General features: G+C 36.4%; 1 protein-coding gene across 4 annotated transcripts in view; it reads right to left on the bottom strand.

Annotated features, from left to right (window-relative positions):
• Positions 1-23,218, bottom strand: part of Pde3b (phosphodiesterase 3B, cGMP-inhibited) — a 122,717-nt gene that overhangs the window by 8,616 nt on the left and 90,883 nt on the right. For 2 of the 4 annotated variants that reach the window (NM_011055.2, XM_006507438.4), the window contains exons 5-12: positions 23,030-23,136; positions 21,018-21,228; positions 20,411-20,484; positions 10,903-11,042; positions 9,674-9,811; positions 7,548-7,659; positions 5,877-5,990; positions 2,343-2,542 (exon numbers count right to left, since the gene is read on the bottom strand). In NM_011055.2, coding sequence (NP_035185.2) covers positions 2,343-2,542; positions 5,877-5,990; positions 7,548-7,659; positions 9,674-9,811; positions 10,903-11,042; positions 20,411-20,484; positions 21,018-21,228; positions 23,030-23,136 — 1,096 coding nt within the window. Of the gene's footprint in view, positions 1-2,342; positions 2,543-5,876; positions 5,991-7,547; positions 7,660-9,673; positions 9,812-10,902; positions 11,043-11,989; positions 12,003-20,410; positions 20,485-21,017; positions 21,229-23,029; positions 23,137-23,218 lie in introns of all 4 variants that reach the window. The other 2 variants (XR_001785490.2, XR_003946416.1) reach the window with 2 other exon arrangements.

Raw genomic sequence — 23,218 nt, 5'->3', positions numbered from 1 at the left:
TCCTTCTACTAGAAACTTCAAATACACAGGAAAAAATAAGAACAGGTTGTGGCAAGCCTAAGTCACCTGTCATGTTGTAAACAGCTTTCCTCTGGTGTCACACTGAGTGCAGAGTCTGTGAATGGGGCTGGATAGAAGTCTGTTCCCTAGCTGAGTGCCACCTACTACATTTCTATATTGACAACTATTTTGTCTGGAGTACTGATGCCCATACTAGTAACTCCTTCTCTCTAGGCAGCTTCCTCCAGCATTTTTAGAGAAGAATCTTTTGCCTGAAGGTAAGGCAAAGGACTTAAGGACTGGGTGTATCTTTGAAAAGGACTGTTGGATGCCAGGTCTTGTCTTTTTCACATGCTAATTTCCTTAACACAGGAGTTACACACTCTTCACCATGAGTTATATCCACACAGGCCCAAAAGCAATGTGACCCACTGACCTTGTAAATGGAAATGTCTAAAATGATGAGCCAAAATAAATGATGATTGCTTTAGGTATTTTAACAGAGTAACAATTTTTTTAGAACTATTCATTTTATATGTTGTCTCTTTTTACCCTTAATATCACAATTTTTTGTTCTAGTGGAAAACTGTGTATGTTTTGGTGTGTTATACATGCTTATTAATGTGGTTGGATAAACATGTGCCTGCAAATGCATGTGAAAGCCTCAAGTTGTTAGTGTCTCTTCTTGATCACTTTGTCTGTCTTTTTGTTGACAGTCCCTCAGTGAATGCTCTGAAGCTCACTGTCTGGACAGACCAGTTAGTCATTGAACTTTCAGGTATGCCCCACTAGCCCTCCCTTGCCCAGTTCTGGGGTTCAAGAACATGGCCTTTGTCTGGCTTCTTAACATGAGTTCTGGGGATCTTAACTTAGTTCCTCATGCTTAGACACAGACACTGTTAAGAGGTTAGCCCTATCCCAGCCCTAGAGGGATAAGCTTCTATCTTCATTCACACACCTCAGGAACAAGTGGGCAACCAGAAATTAAATACAAACCTCCTGGCATCAGATCTAGTGCTTTTTTCAAAGAATTGTGATTTGCCAGTAAGTCAATCAAAGTGATGTGGAGGTTAGAATATCCTCTAAATTTGTAGAATGATACTACAAATATGTAACCTTGGGCAGGTAGTGTCTCTCTCTCTCTCTCTCTCTCTCTCTCTCTCTCTCTCTCTCTCTCTCTCTCTCTCTCTCTCTCTCCCTCTCTCTCTCTCTCTCTTCCCCCCCCCCGTGTGTGTGTGTGTACGTGTGTCTTTGTCTCTCTAACACACACTTTATCTTCTGTATTTTTAACAGTTGACATGATTGAACAAGACAGATAAAAAGAGGAACAGAAAATGGCTACAAATGATAAATGGAACTAAATTTAAGACAGAATACTAAAAGTGAAGACAGATGAATTCATCACAAATAATAACATTGGTTACTCTTTATGATGTTGATTACTGGTTATATGTTGGTTAGAAACATATATACAACATTGCAGCAATCTACAACACAAATACCTCAAACCACATTAAATTCTTCTAAAAACCATGTTTAGTTCCAAGTTCTCATGTTTAAAGTTATGGCAGTTACAGTATTCATGTTGGGAATTCATACTACTTTATTTAGACTGTGATCTGACCCTAAAAGAGTTTGGTACTTGATCAGCTATATTCCCTCCATATAAAATACTATACCAAAATAAATTGTTGTCTATCTTCTTACTACATTTGTATTTACTTATTTGTTTATGTGAGATGAGGATACATCTGCATGCCATGGCACATGTGTGGAGGTCTGAGGACAGCTTGACGTAACTGGTTTTCTCTTTCTATCAAGCCAGCCCCAGAGATTAAACTCAGGTTGTCATGCTTGGAGGGAGGTACTTTCACCTGGTAAGGCATCTCATCACCCCCAAGAAAGAAATTGTTAGTGCACTAATATGTTCATAGCTAAGGAACAGAAGGTAAAGATATTAAGATAAATCATAGGAGAAAAATGGAAAGAACAAACCATTAAGGCTCTCCTTAGTTATTACAACTTTTAGCCACACTATGGACCCAATCAGAAAGAACAATGATCTAACCAGAGCTTTATCAATTTGTTAGAAGACAAAAATATTTCAATCAAGATATAGAATTCATGAAACATGGAGTTATAAACTATTCTTTTTTATAGCTGAAGAAACTAATTTTTCAAAATCCTCTTAGCATTCATCATCATGTGCTTTCACCAATTAATTATAATGAAGAGTTTACTGAAAACATGACTCACAAGAAAGACAGATTATAGAGTGATATGCAATCGGTTATAAAAATTTTTTGGAACTATTCTTAAGCTTCTGAAAAATTCTTTCCTACCTGAGGTGCATTTGTAGCCACTAGAAACGCATTTGTTCTTCCTGGGTGATCGTAATCGTGCATGGCAGCTGCCACATACAAAGCCATCAATTCTAATGCAGGGATGTTTGAAGATAGGCAGCCATAACTCATATCTGGAATACAGCAACTCTTCGAAGAAATGTAAGCAATCTGTCCAGAACCAAGTCTACCATCTGAATCTGTGTGGCAATAAATAGTAAACAAACATTAGCATTTAACTTCCTGTCAATTATGCTAAGGATAGAATTTCTCATAAGTAGTATCAGTATTAATTTATTGAAATTAAATAGACTCAAAGGATTTAAATACTTTCCCATTGTTTATCTTGCAGGACATTAGAGAATTCTGACACCAGATTGATGCTTTCTTGCTAGGACTAATAAATACCTGAAAACCCTAAGTTTATAATTTTCTAAACATTTGTTCTTAAGGGCTAAACATAGTAGTCATACAAAATTCTAGCACCAAGAAGAGGAAGTAGACAAAGCCCTGCCCGTAACCAGGAAGCTACTGTAACTGAAACTTCCTGGGAAAGGGAAAGTCAGCTTTCTCCAGTGGAGTATAAAATTAGGTATACCATAAGTCACACTCCAGGACAGGCCCTATACCCAAGGGTAGTTAACTAAAACACAGACTCTGTATTTTGGGGGATGTGTTTGTGTGTGGTATCTTGTTACCTTTTCTCTAATTTTCTTTTTTCAAAGTTTGATGTGATTTTATTTTTGTTGTTATTTTTTCTTGTTTTTTGAGAGCCAGACAGACAGAAGGAACAAGTAGTTGGGTAGGTATTAAGGTGAGGAGGGTCTGGGAGAAAGTAGGGGAGGGGAAAGAATATGATCAAAATATACTGAATGAAAAAATTTAAGTATGTATAGTAGATATAGAAAAGGATCTAAATGAATAAAACTAGGGGATTAAAATCTGATTTAAAAACAATATGAACATGAGGGAATTTGAGGTATCACCAAACAAAGCTCTTTCATAGAGATGCTACTTTTCAAAACTCATCCGAAGAAATGTTTCATTTCTTGCATTGACTACAATTTCTCTTTCTCTTCTTCTTCCTCCTATGAGGCTCTTTACAATGGAACAGAACAAAAAGCACGAACACACAAAGGCCTGAAACAGAACTACTTCATACTACTTCTCTGTTTCCTCCTGATAGAAACAGTGTGTTTTCCCCTGTCTGTGACTCTGGTCCCTAACACCTCATTACCTGCTTCTGTGTCTTTATATTAGCTAAGACTAAATGGTCAAGCTATCATTGCTGCTAAAGGGATTGGAAGAAATTCCAGAATGTAAAAGGTATTATAGTAAGCAGCACATAAAATACAAGATAAGAGATAAAAGATGTCCTCAGTTGTGTTCATCAGTTAGAAATAGGCCTTGTCAAAGGCCAAATGATTTCTTAATCATAATTTGAGTCAATATATCACAAGAATTTTAACATGACTTTAATGCATGAATGATAATTTAATTTTAAAATGTTCATTATTTCCATACTGTTTATGTTTTCAATATATATTGAGTTTTCAAAAACTGTACGCTTAACACTCCTTACAACAGTAATTATGTAATTATGTAGGCAAACTGCTACTAGCAAGACTTTAATTATTAATATCAGGTCAATACCTTGAACATTTTCCTGTGTTATAGCTACCATGGATTCCCCCTTAAATTATAAACTAAATTTTAAAAATAAAAATAGCAAAATATATCCCTATTAAACTAAAAAACGTAGTTGAGACTGGGATGCAGACCTATACATGTCAGCATTTTAAGTTCAAGGACCATCTGGAGTACATGAGATATTGTGTTAAAATAAACAAAAGCAACAACAAAAATGTAGAAAGTGAAACAAAACAAAAACTCAGTAACTACTTAAAGCTTAGACAGAAGGCTCTTGATAACAGCAGTACATATAAATTTGACAGAAACCTAACATTAAAAAGGCAATGATTTACAAATTTTTCTGCAGATTCAACACTGTATATAATCAAAATCCAAGCTCGCTTTTTGAGCATAAAAATGTAAACTGAATATATAATTAATGTATAAATACAAGAGACTGAATGGCCAAAATCACCTCAAAGGAAAAAAAATAGAACATTGCAACACTGAGAACTCATACTTCCTAATTTCAAAGCATATTACACAGCTCAAGTGATAAAGACATGGTTCTATTATAGAGAGAAACACAAATAAATGAAATAAAACTGAAAGTACAATTTGATGCTTCTGACTTTCATCCAGGATGCCAAGAGAGCACTGCGAGACGGCTATGCACTATGTATGACACTGGGGACTTTCTCACATGTTAACTTATGTGCACAGCATTTTTATAAGGTAAACCACTGATGTCATAGCATTTAGGAGTCCACTATATTTAAAATGTATGAAGAACTCTTTAATAGATGCTACTAAGAACTCAGGATTGTAGCTCAGTAGAATGTTTGAGTAGCATCCACAAGGTCCTCAGTTCTTTTCCTGACATTACAAAAAAGAAAGGAGAGAGAGAGAGAGTGAGAGAGAGAGAGAGAGAGAGAATGAATATGCATTCATGAGTGCAGTATCTGCCAAGGCCAAAAGAAGCCAAAAGTCTCTTGTAGCTGGATTGTGAGCCACCCAACAGGAGTGCTAAAAATGAATCTGAGTTCTCTGAAAGAACCACAAGAGCTCTTAACTGCTGAGCTCTCTCACCAGCACAAATTCATTACTCTCAGTCAGTAGGAGCTACTCAATATTATCTCCCCAATGTTACAAGTAAAATGAAAATAGACTACTATGCAACTCGGTATTCCATATAATCTATACTCTGGTAGGTCTATTTTACTAGCGTATTTTATGACCATAAGTCCAAGTAAGAGATATAGGAACTTTATAATACATAAAGCTAATTTAAACAGTGGTATCTATGATGAGGGATAGTATAAATTTTTTGAAACATAATTTATAATGTTCACAAATGTTTTTAAACATTCCTTACTTAAATATCTCTGTGAAAATTTTAAATATCTCCCTTTTGTTTGGTATTACTATTTATTTTAAACATATATAATAGATCTGAAACAAAAATTATCAAACTATCCAAGACAATGGATATCTTAGAAGACTGAGAAGAGAGGTAACAGGTTACATACAGTAGTTCCGGACCATGATCTACATCTTAACATGGGAACAAGTTTAAAATTTTAGTCAATTTTTTTTTGTTTGTTTGTTTTTTGTTTCAAGACAGGGTTTCTCTGTGTATCCCTGGCTGTCCTAGAACTCACTTTGTAGACCAGGCTGGCCTCGAACTCAAAAATCCGCCTGCCTCTACCTCCTGAGTGCTGGGATTAAAGGCGTGCACCACCATGCCCGGCTTATTTTATGTCAAATTAAGCACTGTAACTTACACAATCTTTTATGTGTACCAAAGTTTACTTAAAAAGATTTTTTTTTTAGAGATTAGATGTACTTATATGAGACAGCTTAATTTACATAATTAAAATAAAGATTGGTAGGAAGAAGTACCTGCTTTGGTTTCCGTTTCATGGTTATTATGGATCTGAGGTAAGCCAGGAATTGGTCGGGTTGTCAAATACCAAACAGCATGTAGGACATCTGTGGCATGCACACGATTGTGATCTGAAGTTAACAAAATACTTTAGGTTTGGCATAAGACATTTGAAAGTGAAATTTTCTTCTAGCTAAACTATATCCCAACAAGTAAGGTATTTCCCACAATTTTATTTTAAGATATTCTGATATACTAAAAAGTACTCTTTTATAAGGTTTCAAAGAAAATTAAAAAATATAGTAAAGGCCCAAAGAATACACAGGAAAGACAAAGATAATTGAAAGGTATTGAAAAAAATTATTGATATTTCTATTGTGTTGATTTTATAACTTTGGTGTCTGGATTATGGAGACAAAATATAGAATTATTTGGGGAACAGGAAAGATGACCCAGTGGGTACGATTACTTCCTGTGTAAAAATGAAGATATGAATTCATATTCCTGTACCCAAGTGAAAAGCTGGGCATAACTGTATGTATACTGCAATCCTAGTGTTTGGTAGGGGTGCTGGGAGTAGGGGGAGGTAAGACAAGAGGATAAATGGAGCTTCCCTGTCTCCAGCAAAGATACAGATTCAGTAAGAGACTCTGTTTCACAGAGAGTGATACAGAGGACACACAAAGTCATCCTCAGTCACACACACACACAGACACACACACACAAATATTTTGCTCATTGAAGAGTTATATATTCTATATACCTATGTTTTTGGCCAAAAAGCGAGAAATACTAATTTCTTATATATGGAAATAAAAGGTTGACACACTTTAAACTATAAAGCAGTATTATGCTGATTTAGGAATAATGTACTATGTATGTGTTCATATGGGGGAAACTACTGAAAGGACTAACAAAGAAAACCATATATTTCATACTAGAAATTCAAATTATATTCAGTACAAAAAAATTAAAAATCATTCCAAAAATCAGTAGGAAATTTAAAGTAAAAATTGTGTGTGAGTTTTAAATATTTTTAAATGAACAATTTTCTGAAACTTTATTAAACATTTATAAGTACTTAAAAACATAAGGCATGTAATAAGTGATATACAATACACACACACACACACACACACAAAACACATACACTGGGCTTGTTCAATCAGAAAAATGTTTTTTTGCAACCATAAAGGCTTGAATTTGAGCCCTAGAACTCATATTTAAAAAAAGAAAGCCAGGTCCAGTGATGTATGCATGCTAACTCAATGCTGGGGCAGACAGGGACAGAAAAATCCTTGGAACTGGCTAGCCTGCCTGGCCTACTTGCTAAGCTCCAGGAAAAAGTAGACCTCAGTTAATTTGTCCTACATATGCATGTGCACGTACACATACATGCACACAAATACATACACCCAAAATGATAAGTACTATACAACATTTAAGTGAAGAAAACTGATTATGGATACATATCAATATTATGATCCACTCTATAAAAATATTAATAAGTAAGGCTTAGAAGCATATATCAAAATTAACAAGTCAGTTATTAACACCAGGTAACAGGATATATTCTTTAAAAATATCTATTTGAAAATTTCTCAAATGTGAATTTCCAAAAATATTTCAGGGTTTATTTGAAGAGAAAGACAAATTATTAGAACTTAACCAGGTATACCATTACTCACATGGAATGTCCCGGTAGCCATTTTCTAAGGCACGAAAATAATTCATAAATTCTTGAGTGGGAATTTTAAATGTTTCCAATAAACCAGTATCTTGAAATAAAGTATACATAACCTAAGTGTAAAATAAAATGAAGTTCACTTTAAAAATTAGAATGTCTCTCTGTAGCTCAGTTTGTGATATATTTAGAAATAGGACCATGTATATATTTTATTTTTCTCATGGTATTAGGACTGAACTCCAGGCCTCCCAAATGTCAGGCAAGAACTCTATTCACTAAGTTATGAGACCTTCTTGGTTTTTAGAGCAGAGTCTCTTTAAATTGTCTAGGCTGGCCTTAAACTTGACATCCTCCTGCCTCAGCTTCTCAAATAACTCGGATTATAGACTGTGGTACCAAGCCCACCATACTGATTTTATTTCATTTTGGGGGGAGGAGGGCACATGTGCATGTTTCTGTGGAGTTCAGAAAAGGTTGCTGAGCTAACGTTACAGGAATTTTTGAGTCACTGGGTATAGGTACTGGGTCCTGGGTCCTGTGTACTAGGTACTGGGATCCAAACTCAGGGCCTCTGGAAAAGCAGCAAGTGCTCATGATTCCTGCACCATCGCTCCACTCCAGCAGTGCATTTCTTCTAAGTTTGTTCATTATAAACTTCCCGAAAAATATTTCCCCAAACAATAACAAATATATCACCCCAAGTCCTATGAAAACCAAATTTTATTATACTATGGTGCAGGTTTTTCCCTGTCCAATCACATTAGGGCAGTGGCAGGCCTGCAATTGGACGGGAAAAGGGAGGTGGAGCTAAAAGTTGGGGGGACAGAGAGGTCAAAGGGGAAGAAGAGCAGGAGAAGCCAACATGGAGACAGATGAACAGGAAGGAGATTCTGATTCCGAGTGGTTTTAAACAGCCACAAGCAGTTTTCACAAGATTTTCACAAGGTTAGAAAAACTCGGGTAAAGCTTTTATCATTATCAACTGGCTCTGAAATTATTGTATTGGCATCTTATAAATTGTGATCTTATTGTTATATAAATCTGTTTGGATAATAAGTCATGTTTCTACTGGGTAACGAGGTGTTGAGATGGCTGATTGCAGGGTGTGTGGGGTGATGAGTGGAAGTGAGATGAACTCACTAGCTGGGAGAGAATAGCTCAGTGGTGAGAACACGACAAGCAGGATCCCACCGTGATACAGTGTACCAGAGCAGGAACACAGACTGACGGGGCAGGAGAGATGGTGGGACGATTTTTTTAGTATTTCCTGCAACAACACTACACTCACTGCACTGCGCTCACTGTACTGTGCTCACTGCACTGCACTCCCAACTTACTGATGAAGTGACTGACCTGCACCAAACACAACTGCACTCAGCTGAACTGAACTGACTCTCAACTGACTCAACTTCCAACTCACTGATACACTCACTGAATGACCTTCACTGTCCCAGCACTGCTCTTAACCAGCTTTTCTCCTGAGAGTTGGGCATATCCTATGACTCATTCTGTCAAATTTTCTCTGATTCATCCTTTATACTACCCCTCAATTAGATATCACTGTTTGAGATTAAAGATGTCTAAAGACATGTCTGCATTTCAGCCAAATCACACAGACCTAGAAGGTCTTTGGATGTGATCAGAGCAGCTATGTTGCAGAATTAAAATTGCTTTATATAGGAAGGTCAATTATTATAGAGAATTATTAAGTAGAACTGTAACTCTTAGTTCATTTATGAAATATTCACCCAAGCTCTAGGTAGGAAAGGTAAAAAATAATATTCACATTTTATTAGTTAGAACTAAATTATCTTTCAAGTCCTTTCAAATCTCCAAAGTCAAGAAAAAGTAAATTTTTATTACTATGTTAGCTGAGCTTAAATCTCATTGGTATACAAAAATTAATGATTTTCACATATATTTATATATGACAAATGTCAATAATAGCATAGGATATATAACACATGTGTATCATGTACATTTAACTGTATGTTTTGAAGGCTACTTGAAAGATAAATTTATTGACAATGCCATTTCTGAACTTGTACTTAAACCAGTAAAATTTAGATTTTGCTTTTATCAATTCTGAAAACAATATAGTAATAAAGTAGAGATATGAAAACAAACCTGACTGAGAATCCTTCCTGATTTTTCTCCCATCTTTTCTACAAGCTCAAAAATCTGAAAATTCCAGTTGTTCATCTTTTCTATTAATGAATCATAATCTTCTACTAACATTGGATCCAGTGACACTTCCTGATCGATCTAAACAAAGGAGAAAAAAAAACAACTTTACCTTTTACAGATATTTGTTTTTCATTGAACTTAAGCCATATATTTTCTTCAAACCAATATATCTAAAATGTTATCATTTTAACATATAGTCAGAGTAAAAGTATTTTTTTGATTTAGTATTATATGTTATGTGTGTGAGCATACATATTTTTAAATCCATATCTAAATGAGAATGCTTAAGAATGGACATTAACAACAGTTAGCTATCATTTCTGTAGTGGTTTTCTCAAATATTCTTTCATCTTGACTTCTATTTCTTCTCATTGTTAAATGCCATATCAAGACTTCAAACACATCTTAGCATCAGGAGGCTGATGATATATTCATTATCATTGTTAATATATTATATAATTAAGCTTATTTTCAAATGACTATAAATCTAAAATCCATTATTTTCATTTTAGACATTTTATGTACCAAAGCATAAGAAAAAAAATCCTTGTCTCATAACAGTGGTACTTCTTACAGAATAGGATCTCCAAGTAATCGAATAGGATTTTATCCTACAAATTTCAACACTGAACTTGAGGAAAAATGGTACTGTTAGAAGTCATCATTCTGTTTTTAGTATTTTGTGTGTGTGCATTCACACATGTGACAGTATATCTATGGAAGTCAAAAGATAATTTTTCAAAGTTATAGCTCTCTCCCTCCAACATGTGGACTCAGGGATCGAACTCAGACCATGAGGCTGCTCAGCAAGCAGCTTTGCCCACTGAGCCAACTTGCGAGCCCATGTGAATAATTATTCTCTTCATTTTTCAATAACTATGTACATGTCTCTGGATTTTAAAAAATATAATTAAGAAGTAACAGAATGAAATATATCTACTATAAAATTAAATAAATTTTTCATAAAAGAGCAAAGCTTTGTGTTCATGGATAACTGGCCTACAACTGTTACTCATAAACCGAGCATTATTCCATTAACTGTGACTTCTCAGTAGCAAAATTAAAATTCCATTATACAGATAATGATGTTCTATTTAAGAATAATGCTGCCAGTGCTCGTCCATGCCACATTTCACCTGTAACATAGTGACATTGAAATCGTCCCTTACATTTGGTTGCTGTGCCTCTTCCATCAGGTGACTATCACCTTCCAAAAATAACTCCCTGCAGGCTTTCTTCATGGTCTCTTCTTCTTGGGTTTCCACAATGTTCAATGGTTCTTTTGAGAAAACACTGCTGTCTTCTTCACCTTTCAAATATATATATAGTAATAAATAGAAATAAAATGTGCCTTAAATATGTAGCTTTGTTACAAAACCTGGTCACTGATGTAAAACTCTTCTGACAGAGTGAGCCATACTCCAGCTGAGGTTAAAGCATCTATCCACACCACAGATTCTACCTTGTTGACAGGGGCCTTACTCTCAGACGACAAAAACATGTCACGTCTACTCACTGATGACAGGAAGGGGCTGGTATCTTTATAAAGTGAGAAACATAAAAGGACAGTCCCTCTCAGGAGACACTGCTTGCCAATTTGGTATAAACAATTCTCATATGAGATTATGAAACAAAAACTCTAAACTCATAATTATATGTGAACACAATTAAGAAATTTGTAAAATTTCAACCACAAAATGATAAATTCTGAGTTATTTCTCTGTTTATTTGATTAATAGTATTCTTTTTTTCAAGTTACATAGAAAAGCAGAGTAACACCAGTAGCCAAATAGTATTTATTCACATTTTAAACATTTTTGTCTTATTTATAACACCCTAAACAGGTAATTTTCCTGTGAGAGATTCATACGCTGTAAGCAACAATAAAAAACATGACTACATACAATGCGAGTGAGTTCATAAACACAAAAATGATCAATGAAGAAAGGCAGGGGAAAAGTCCATACCCTGTTATTCACCTTATGAAATTCTTTTTAAAAGTCTCAAAACTTATTTTATCCAGTGAGCTGGCCATGCCTGTCATACAGCCTAGCAATCTAGTTCAGTCCCTGGGACTCTTATAAAGATGGGAAGAGTGAACCAACTTAACAAGTTGTCTGATGCCCACATGCATGCCATGGTATGAAGGTCCCCCACCCTAACCTGCCATTGTTCACAAACACACAATACATTTAAAGTTTTCATGATATGCATGAGTGGTACGCACAAGCACTGAGAGATAGGGAAGTCATTTACCTTAGGGGCACAGCTGCAAGGGTGCATAAAGGGAAATTTTAAGATAACATTTTAGTTTCTAGATCTGGGTAGAGATTGTACAATGTATAAAAATTCATCAAACTTTAAACTTATGTTCTATATGCTCTTCAATAAATAGAATTTTTAAACTTTTGTTCTCTTTATTTACTGAGATGGCATCTCACTAAATTGCCCAGTCTCCCCTCAACTACCAATCCCCTCACCTCATCCACACTATAGGCCTGGCTAGCTTTTTAAAATAAACCTAGTTTTTTTTTTTATTTGTATATGTGTGTTGGGGGCAGTGTCATGTGTGTATGTGTATGCATGCATCTCCCTTTATAACACGGGCTGGCTTAGAACTGTAAATATGTAGCTCAAGCTGGGCCTTCAACTCACAGCAAGCCTCATGTTGCAGTCTCCCAATGATGGAGTCACAGACATGAGCTAGTATGCTGGATTTTCTGAGTTCTTGAGTGTCCTCTCAAGCAGGGCAGTGTCCCATGCCTATAATCCTAGCTACCACAGAATACACTAGTGCCTGATTACTAAGAAGAAGCCATCATGGGCAACTTTGAGAGCTACCATCTTATACAGATCAAAAAAAGATAATAAAGTGTCCTTACTGAAGGCAAACTTCAGAAGTAGGTTCAAAACCTGATGTTTCTTCTTAAACATCAAATATTGATAGTAACTAAATCAACTTGTCAGATCTTAAACATAAAATGTGATTTAAAGGTTTAATCAATTCTATACCTAACATACTGAATTACAGCAAACATTTAAGGTTAGAAAGTACTATTGTTTATAAAATACTATTTTCCAAATAAAACACGTTCTTTCATAAAATGAAACTTTGAATACACTAGTGCCTCTTTATCTGAAGCCCCACTTTCCAGTTTTAGTTACCCATGGTCAACCACCATCCAAAACGCTGCATGGAAACGTTTACAGAAGCCCTGGCCTCAAACTTCGTGCACATTGAAACAGGGTGCTGACACCTCACTGTCCTCTCCAGCTCAGCCAGCACCAGAACCACTTCATCCCGTGTATCCGAGCTAGACAGCTCCCACCAGTTTGACACCTACTACCCACCTAAGTTATCAAGTCAACTCTAGAGGACCTGCAGTGCTGACAAGACGTAACTTATTTCACTTAATAATGCATATAGGAAAGGGGGGTATAATATTCAAATAGTCTTGGTAAATAAGGGCAGTCATTACAATGATACTCTAAACGAGAAGTTGGTTTCAAATTGTTGCTGAAAACACCACACAGCACACATCTTGAAGCTGAGCTGGAAACCAGCTCCCTGCTGGATAGATAGAAGGTGCTACGCAGGCTGCTGGAGGAGAAACAGCATCAGTGGTCTATCCCAGCTAACTATGAATTGCACAAACTGCAACAGCAACCAAGCAGGCAAGATGTCCCACTACTGGAATAGTGGCAGGACTTAAAGGGGACAAGTAATCATTCCCTGGTTGCATGTGACACCCCTTCCATGAAGAAGATTTCAAGCCTGATACTGCAAACCTGATCAAAGTTCCGTGACTTGGGAGACCATAGGCCCTCGGGGAAAACTTAACTAGTGTTGAGTGGCTCAACTGACATTACATTAAACTGCCTTCTAAACACCTATATTTATACTCAGACAAAAGCTACTCTCAGACTTGATCAAGAAACTTCTCTTTACAGTGAATGACAGTGAATACAAAGACTATTTGATAATCAAAGTAATGAGAAAAATAGGAACTTTGAGTATTTAGCCCTAAACAGGACATTTACACCACTTTCTCTAAAAGTTAGGGAATATCATTAAAGAGTGGAAGAAGGAATGTTAAGAAAGGGAAGACAGAATAGCCAATACAATCACAAGTACAACAGTTGTAGTTGCCTCCACTGGGTGAGCCTGTACAAGGCTGGTTGGGTCAACAGCCAGTAATGTGTGGGAGAAGAGTTCATGGGGCCTACCTCCCATGTAGTGTCCTTTGTATGTCTGGCCCTTTAAAGGATCCCTAGCTGCTAGTCAACTGGACAATTGCTTGATCCTATGGCCAGTGCCTGCTGCCTCTTGGACTTCTGGGAAGGATTTAAAAAGCCAGCAGAGGCTGAAAAAGCAAGAGTAGTAAGGACCAGGTGGCAGAAGAGTAGGTTTAGAGAAGACAGTTGGTGCAGAAAGAAGACAGAGTGAGGCTAGAGAAGGAAGATAATGGTGCAGAAGAGATTGAGCAGAGAGAAAATAGGAGACAGCAGGACCTGAGCTGAGCCAGAGAAGGTATTGGTAGCAGACAGTTGGAAGTGAACTGAGCTAGCAGTGTGAGAAGAGAAGACCTGGTGACAGTTAAGCCAGGGGAAACTGGGAGAAGGGACTGTTTAAACAGACTCTTGGAGAACTGAGGGAGGAATGGTTGGGAGAAAGTTTTGAAGGGGTTGGGCTGGAAAGTGGGTGAAGGGCTGGCCATGTAATTAAGAGAACTGGTTACTGTTTGTAAGAAAAGGAGACACTAAAAGAAACATTTAAGGAAACAACACATATTTTACATCTCTTTGCTGACCTGTTGCCTCTAAAAGACAAGGGGTACAAGGGGATATCTTCAGATGTCTACCTACTAGTTACCCCACCAGGCTCCATTAGAATGCTCCCTACTCATGGTTAAACACATACACCTGCTTAGACTCAGTAGGTCACAAAACACAGGCATAACTGGGAAAGGGATCTATGTGGAGGGACAACAGGGATGAGAGAGAAATAAATAGGTATGGTGTTAAAAGTAATCTTATTATGTACGTGTATGAAACTGACAGGAAAAATCTAATTTAAAATTCACTGACATTTAATGTGTATTAAATGATTTTTTTTTAAAGCGATTTAAACAACTGAAAATTCTGGCTGCTTTTTTGGCAGGAGTTCCCAGGCTGGATTTTAAAATGGATGCCTGTTGGCCTTCCCATAGGCTTCAAATTAATTGGTTATATTCTGAAAGAGGAGGAAATGGGAACTTCCAGTCTACAATGTCACTTTATTCATATTCTCTTCGAGAAGTCATAAGACTTCTTGCAAGTCCATGGTATTGGTAAATAAATAAGCTCTGGTGAAGGAGGAGTTATTGTAATGCACTTTAGAAATGTGTAGGATGGGAGTGCTGTAGTCCTCTTCAGAGAAGAAATTGACGTGTCTGTAACTGAACCTGTAATAACCAAAAACTGGAAACAACCTAGATGTCCCACAATAAAAGAATGGATAAAGAAAATGTGGTACATTTACACTCAGACATTTAAAAAAAAAAAAAAAAGAAATCATGACATTTTGGAGGTAAATGGATGGAACTAGAAAAAAAAAAATCATTCTAAGTGTGGCATCGTAGACCCAGAAAAACAAAACAAAACAAAATGGTATATATTCACTTATATGTGAGTATTAGCTGTTATATCATGATAACCAAGCTATAACCCATAGAACCACAAAGGTTCTATGTAAGGGACTAAGGTGTACAGATAGCTCTCATTAGAAAAGTAGAATCGAATAGTTATGGGTGGATGGGAGTTATAACAGAAGGAACAAGTGAGGAGCAGGGTGGGAGAAGTGGTGTGGAGAGGTAGGAGGAGGGAGGGACTATGAGGACAACTAAGATTAGAGCCATTTAGAGGTAGCATGGAAACCAAATACAGTAGAAGCTTGCTAAAATAAATACATAAATGAAGATGATCTAAATGAAATTGCCAAATAATGGGGAAGACAAAGTCCCAATTTGCTATTTCTTGTCACCAAATGAAGCTTCCAATGCTGGGATTGCATTCCATCTAATTGAGTTATTGGCCAAAGGGGTCTCATGGGAATCCCCAAACAACCCAGGCCAAGACTATATATTTGCTCTCCACAAATTGACAGTAAGGCCCTATTGCTGAAGACAACACCTACACACCTCACTGAACATGAAGAAGTCAAGTCAGTGCCTTCAGAGAGCCTTCACCCCTATGGGCTAGAGTCTTTGCTACAGGAAGGTTCTTTGTTTGCTACCAAAAGAGAACTATAATAACCAATCTAGCCACAAACCTTTGAATGGACAATGGTGTTCTGCCTGCAAGGTATGCTACAGTGCTACAGAGCTGCGGGAGTAACCACCTAATATCTGATTTGACTTAAGGCCCACTCCACAGATGGAACCCATACCTGACACTGCTTGAGGAAGCAAGAGTCAAGAACTAGATAGCCCAGGGAATTAGGGTAAAACAAAAAGTACTGTTCTTTTATATAAAAAAAAAAAAGTAGCAATAAAATGACTCCTAATTACATTCTGCTATATACATAGATTAATGACTTGCTCGACCATCATCAGAGAAGTTTCTTCCTGCAACAGAAGGGAACAAATACAGAGACCCACAGCCAGACAATATGCAAAGGGGGAAAGGTCTTGGAACACTCAGCCCTAAATGGATGTCTCCATCAAATCCCTCTCCTCAAGGCTCAGGGAACCCCATGGAAGAGGAGGCAGAAAGTGCATGAGCCATAGGGACTGAACAAAACAAGACCATCTAAATCAACATGATCAAAGCTCATAGGAACTCACAGAGACTGAGGCACCATGCATAGGACCTGCATGGGTCTGCCCCAGGCACTCTGGGGCTTCTGTGTATAGTCCATGGATTCCAGTTTAATGTCTTTATGAGATTGCTGAGTGTTCTAAAAAGTGGGTCTCTGATTCTTGTGCCTTGTTTTCAGCTTTTCTCCTGTTTGTCTTGTCAGACTCTGATGCATTGGTTTTTGTTTTATCCTATCATATTATAATCTCTTAGAAGACTTTTTTTATAATGAGAGACAGGAAGGGAGTGAATCCAGATGGGAGGAAAGGTGGGGAGGAACTGGGAGGAGTAGAGGGAGGGGAACCATAATCAGGATATATATTATTTGATATTTTAAAATCTATTTTTAATAATAGGAAAAATAATTGTTAAGAATTTCAACTTACTCAGATAAAACCGAAAGTCCTCTAATCTCAAAAACATTTATGAAAATTTACAGCATGAACTATTTAGCCATTTGAAGTTTAAGATAGAAGAAATGTTTTTGACTGAGTTTCTAGAACATAAACCATCCTGTGCTCTGGTGAGAAACAGAAATTACTATATAAGTTGAATATAAAATTCACAAACATCTGAAGCCTGCTAATTACAGATATAGTGTCATAATAAACAAGAATTTTTTAAAAATCAGCCTGGTAACACTTTCACAAGAGTGCTTCCTACTCTGGTCACATGTACTCAAGTAGGAGCCTCCCCTCAAAGACCAATCGTTCCAGAGAATTATGAAAAATAGTTAAAAAAATATTTCTTAAGAGCTGTATTAATTGTAATTAATTAATTCATTCATTCAAGGCCACCATGTCTGATGAGAACACTATAGCAGAATATCTCACATTGGTGGCTTATGAACAACAGTTTACTCTCACAGTGTAGAGGTGAGAGGACCAGTGCAGTGGTATCCTGGTAACGTTCTCAAGTTTCACAAGGCCAGTTTCTCACACAGTAGGAAAGAAAGCTACAAAGTTCTGTGAGCCCCCTGTAAAGGAAATCATCTCACCTTCATCATCTGATTCCCTCCCAAAGGCCCCGACACTTCAGGTGTTAGCACCTGAATTTTGGGTGAATAAAAGAAAATTTAGCTTGTACTCTCAGTGTACAAATAACTATTTTTAGTAAATAGAAGGTTACACAGCTATCATGTCATCTACTTTTAGAACACTCTCATCATCTACACAACATCCCTCATGGATGTTTGTTGTTCATCTCCATTCTCCTTTTAGATAGATCTCAACTGTTCTGACATTGTATACATTTACATTTTGAGGATTTCTTGTAGATGTAATAATATTTATTATATATCTATGTATAAAATGTAAGTATTTTGAACCAGGCTTCTTTCACTTAAAACAATATTATTTGTGTTGTTGGTCCATATATCAAAAGTTCATTACTGTAACTGCTAAATACAGTTTACAGACGCATGCCTACAGCATTATCGACTCACAGCTGGAGTTTGTACTGCTCCCTCACCTGCACTATGATGACTAAGGATACATTGTGTATGTTTTCTCCTGGTATATTCTGGACTGTAATACTACTGAGTCATGTAAATCTACATGTAACTTTCTAGAAACTGTCAAATGTTTTTGTACAGGGTCCAAACTCCTCTGCACCCTTTCACAAGTGACTCTCCCTTTGACTTTAGCTATTCTACGTAGAGTATTGCTGTGATCTGTGTAGTAGTAATTGCATTTCCCTAACAATGTCAGCCATCTTTTTCTATTTAATTATCCAGTTAGCTTTTTTTTGTCAAATGACTTTCACTGAAATACTACCACCCTCTCCTCCTACTCCTCCTCTTCTTCATGTTTTATTTGTTTTATGTTATTTTTGACACAGGTTTTACTAGGTACCCAGGCTGACCTCAAATTCATGATCTTTTTGCCCCCTCTTCCTGCATTCATACTATAAGTACTTTACTCCATTTTTATCTAAGTAGTCTGACATACTACTATTAAAATTTTAAAGCTCTTTATACTACTTGGATACAATTTCTATTTAGACAAATAATTTGCAAATATCTCCTGTTACTCTGGATTTGTCCTTTCATTTTCTTATTAGTACCTTTGAATAATAATCCCTTTTATTTCCTTTTTTTGCCTCCTTCTTTAGGTACCAGTGGGTACTGAACTAGGACCTTATTGGTGGTGGTAGGTAAAAGCTCTACCACTGAGCTATATCCTCGGCCCCCTTTTTACTTTTAAATTTTAAGGCAGAGGACTAGGGGGATGGTTCCGCAGTTAACAGTACTATCTGTTCCCCCAGAAGAACTAGGTTCAACTTCTGGCACCCACATGGTGGCTCATGGTGGTTATGGTTAGTTACCTGTAACAAAAATTCCGAGAAACCAATGCCTTCTTCTGGTCCCATAGGCAATGGATGCACACAGTGCATAGACATACATGCAGGCAAAACATATACACATAAATTTTTAAAAGTTGGAAGTTTCAAACATGTTTCATTAATTTTCAGAGAATGGCCTTTATCTATTGTCTAACCAGGCTGGCCTTCACTCTGTAACCCAGGCTGTATACTCCCAAGTAGCTATCAAAGCCTGCCCCAACAGGTTTAACTAAGCTTTAAATTGCTAAAGCCAATTTTTTTCTATTAGAAGTGGTTAAATTTGTACTTAAAAATTATTTTTTCCCAAATTTCTCTCTTTCTAAGTAAAATGTAAGACCTTTAGGAATGGAGCTCAGTTGTAGAGTCCTTGTCAAATAAATATTCACAGCGCTCTCATTTCAAACCTCAGCCACATAAACAATAAGTTAAATATAATAAAAAATTAATAATATTATCTCTTTTGAATTACAGATGTTAGCAGTGGATATAAGTTTTATCAAGTTGAGGAACTATTTAGTCTATTGTAAGTTTGTTTCTGTCAACAAACAAAATTGTTATTGCTTCTTTTCTCTCTGGACACTATCATGTGATCTTATTTCTCTCTTTATTTGGTATATATTATTTATTAACCTTTGGATACCCCATGATTCTTGCATTTTGGAATCCCATGTGACCACAGGGGACATTTTTAGATTTGCATATGAAAGATATCAGTCTGTTGCCTGTTCTTGTGATGACTCCATGTGGTGTTTGAGTAACACAAGTCAAATGAGTAAGCTGCAAGGTTGTGTTGTTTTGGGAAGTGTGTGTGAAAGATTAGTCAGTCTTCTTTTAAACAACCTTATCATATGTAAATTACATAAACAAACAAACAAATAAATAAATATGTTTTTAAAACCTGTTGAGTTGTATACATTTAAAAGTGAATTTTATAGTCCAGAAAGGATTGGCAAGAGCCTATTTCTCTGTTACCCTTTTGCCTAAGATATAGCCTTTTAGAGCTTATACGTTCCATAACAATTTTTTTAAGTTATGGAATAGCTAAAATTTCATCAATAGCATTTCTTGTCTGAGGGTATCAAATGCTTCCAAATGACACTAATCATTTCTCTCAATACCTTAAAACTACATAATCCCTTTCAAACATAAATTGTGTGGTACAGGTTTCCACATTACTAATTCCACTCTTTATTAAAACTAGCCATAACCAAAGACTATATTCATCTGTACAACACATTTCTTGCTCTTAAAAATATGCCCAGCACCTGTCACTCGTTAGTCACTCTTACTAATCCTGGAGAACAAGTAAAAACCACTGTACTGCCCACCATGGAGATGAGGAAGTGTGAGCTGTGATGTCATCAGTGTGGAGTACTCTCCTGCATTTCACCACAGAAAACAAAAACCCAGAAATGTAAAACTAGGGAAATGGATGTTTAAACAAGCACTGTAAAACTAGCCTTGAACTCAAAATACATACAACTAATGCATTCTCACCTGATTTTTCACTGGGGTGGTCTGTACCATCGGGTTCACATGTTGAAACATATTTGAGTATTTGGTGTCCACAGCTAGTAGAATAAAACAGATAAATGTATATATGATAAATGAAGTTTTGTTTTATTTTACCTAAACATAACTAGGAAATCTGCCTGAATTTTAAATGAGATCTCAACTGTAACATATCCTAAGACGTTAATCTGTGCATGAACCTGAATGGTATTATTTAGGAAACTCCTGTGTCCTTAAAGGAAATAACATACATTTGAAAGTCAATTGTGGTGTCTAAGTTAAAACCCTGTATTTCTAAAAAGACCAAATCAACAAAGGACTGCAACATAACCACAAAGTAGTGTATATTAAATAATTCTGTTTACTGAAACGATATGAGGAGTAAAATACCACTGTATTTCACCTCAGAAAGAAATTATTTATCTGAGAAATAATAGCATTAAACTGAGAAAAGCTTTATTTAAAACTACTACATATATCAACGGATACAATTTTAATATATCCTCCACTTATAATACAGAATCAGAAAACTGCTAATTCTTTTAAGAGAACTTGTGATCTAAAACAAAAACAAAGTGGCCATGGTACTGACCTGCTACACAGATTGCTGTCAGAGTTCCTAAGGTACTGATGGAAATCTGCTGCACTTGATACACTGCCCAGTGATCTATGTAAAATAATATTTGGCTTAGTAAGAAAATCAGTGGTATCAGGAAATCCTATGGGTGATCGATTAGTTAGAGAGCCAGCAGACACTGGTACATGGCTTGAAGAATTCAGAAGACTGTGGCTGGGCAAAGCACCTAAAAATTAAGAGAGAGGATATATAAATAAGTATGGATTTATGAGTATGCATTCACTGTATGTGTTTTGAGTTTTCATAAAGAGCATTTGCCTCCTAAAAAATTCAATCACTTAATAAGTTTGTATTTATGCTGGGCTTTGATACAGTCTAAGAATTTAAGCATCTGGTATATTTGTCTGGCATAACAACATATACAATGTAAAAACTGAGTTCCTTTAAACATCTATCTGCACAGCAGAAATTTTTTGAGTTCACATGGGTCTTGATCTTTTATGTTTTATGAAAGGCCTGTGATTGCAAGAAAAAAAGAAAAACAGATCAGCTTTTACATTCTATTAAAAAAAAGCTTGACAATCCACATGACAAAATGTACTGAAATTTTTTCTTAATTCATAATATTCAATATTGAAAAACTAAAGTTCGTAACAACATTAAGCAAACTGACAAATTTCTACTAGCACAGGGATGGGTCCTTTTAAAAGAAACATCCACGAGCTTCCACCTCATTCAACAAACACTTAGAGACTACTTTATGCTAAAAATGTGTTGAATTTCACTATGTTCATAGCAGCCTTATTTATAATAGCCAGAAGCTGGAAAGAACCCAAATGTCCCTCAACAGAGGAATGGATATAGAAAATGTGGTACATTTACACAATGGAGTACTACTCAGCTATTAAAAATAATGACTTTATGAAATTTGCAGGCAAATGGTTGGGATCTTGAAACTATCCTGAGTGAGATAACCCAAGTCAAAAAAGAACACACATGGTATGTACTCACTGGTTAGTGGATATTAGCCAAAAAAAAAAAAAAAAAAGCAAAGCTTGAAATACCCATGATACAACTCACAGACCATATGAAACCCAAGAAGATGCTACAGTCCTACTCAGAAGGGGGAAGAAAATAATCTTTGAAAGTAGAGGGAGAGAGGGACCTGGGAGGGAGACAGGAGGAGGAGGGAAAAAGGGAGCAAGTTCAGATAAGAGAGAGAAAGGAGAAGTATCAGGGTCAGGAATTTGAAAGGAGGCATATAGCAGTGGGAGAGGGGGACCTAGGGATAGCCACTAGAAAGTCCAGATGCCAGGGACCCAAGAGGTTCCCAGGACCCAACAGAGAGGACATTAGCCAAAATACCCAACAAGGGCGAGATAGAACCCATAGAGACCATATCCAGTGGATAGGCATGGCCCCTGTTTGAGGGCCACCCACCACCTCAAAAATAATAATCCAGAATTGCTCCTGTCAAAAGGAAATGCAGGGACAAAGAGTGAAGCAGAGTCTGAAGGTAAGGGCATCCAGAGACTGCCTGTAACTGTCAGGTTACAGGCTGGGAATTTTCTACCCTCATACTAAATATTTTACCACAATTATCATTTTACAAAATCAGTACACTTTCCTAAAAAAATTTCTCTTGTTCTGGATCTGTACCTATTTCAAGTCAGTAAAATATTTTTTTATGTTTTATCTAAATGCTAATATCAAAGTATATAGTACATATATGTTGAAAATCTGTTTGCTGCGTGAACTAACAAATGGACCAAGTAGTAGTCAACACAAATGACTTAATCATGTTAACACACTGTATGATATTCAAAATTTGTGAAATGAAAAGTATGTACATCACCATATGGTTTGAGGGCTCTAATGTTTAATTTAAAAAGAATCATTTGTAAGCCGGATAAGATAATGTACACCTAAGTTCCAACTACTTGAAAGACTGAGATATAAAGAGCCCAAGGGTGCAGAGTCTGCCTGTCCGACAGTAAGGTTATTTGTAAATCAGGGTGATTTCTTACCAGCTCTTCTCAGACCTGCATGGTGCGTCAGTGACACAGACGATGACCTCTGCTTTGGAATTGTAAAAAGATTTGAACTAAAAGGCCCATTTAGGTGGCATCCATGACTAAAAGAAAGAAAAAGTAAGAATTTTTAGATCATAAAATTTTTTTTATTTCCTATTTTCTCTTTGCAAATCAATTAGCAAA

Source organism: Mus musculus, chromosome 7 (genome assembly GCF_000001635.26).
Source record: "Mus musculus strain C57BL/6J chromosome 7, GRCm38.p6 C57BL/6J".
Taxonomy (NCBI): domain Eukaryota; kingdom Metazoa; phylum Chordata; class Mammalia; order Rodentia; family Muridae; genus Mus; species Mus musculus.
Note: the sequence above shows the minus strand (reverse complement) of the source record. Positions and strands in the feature narration are given on the sequence as shown.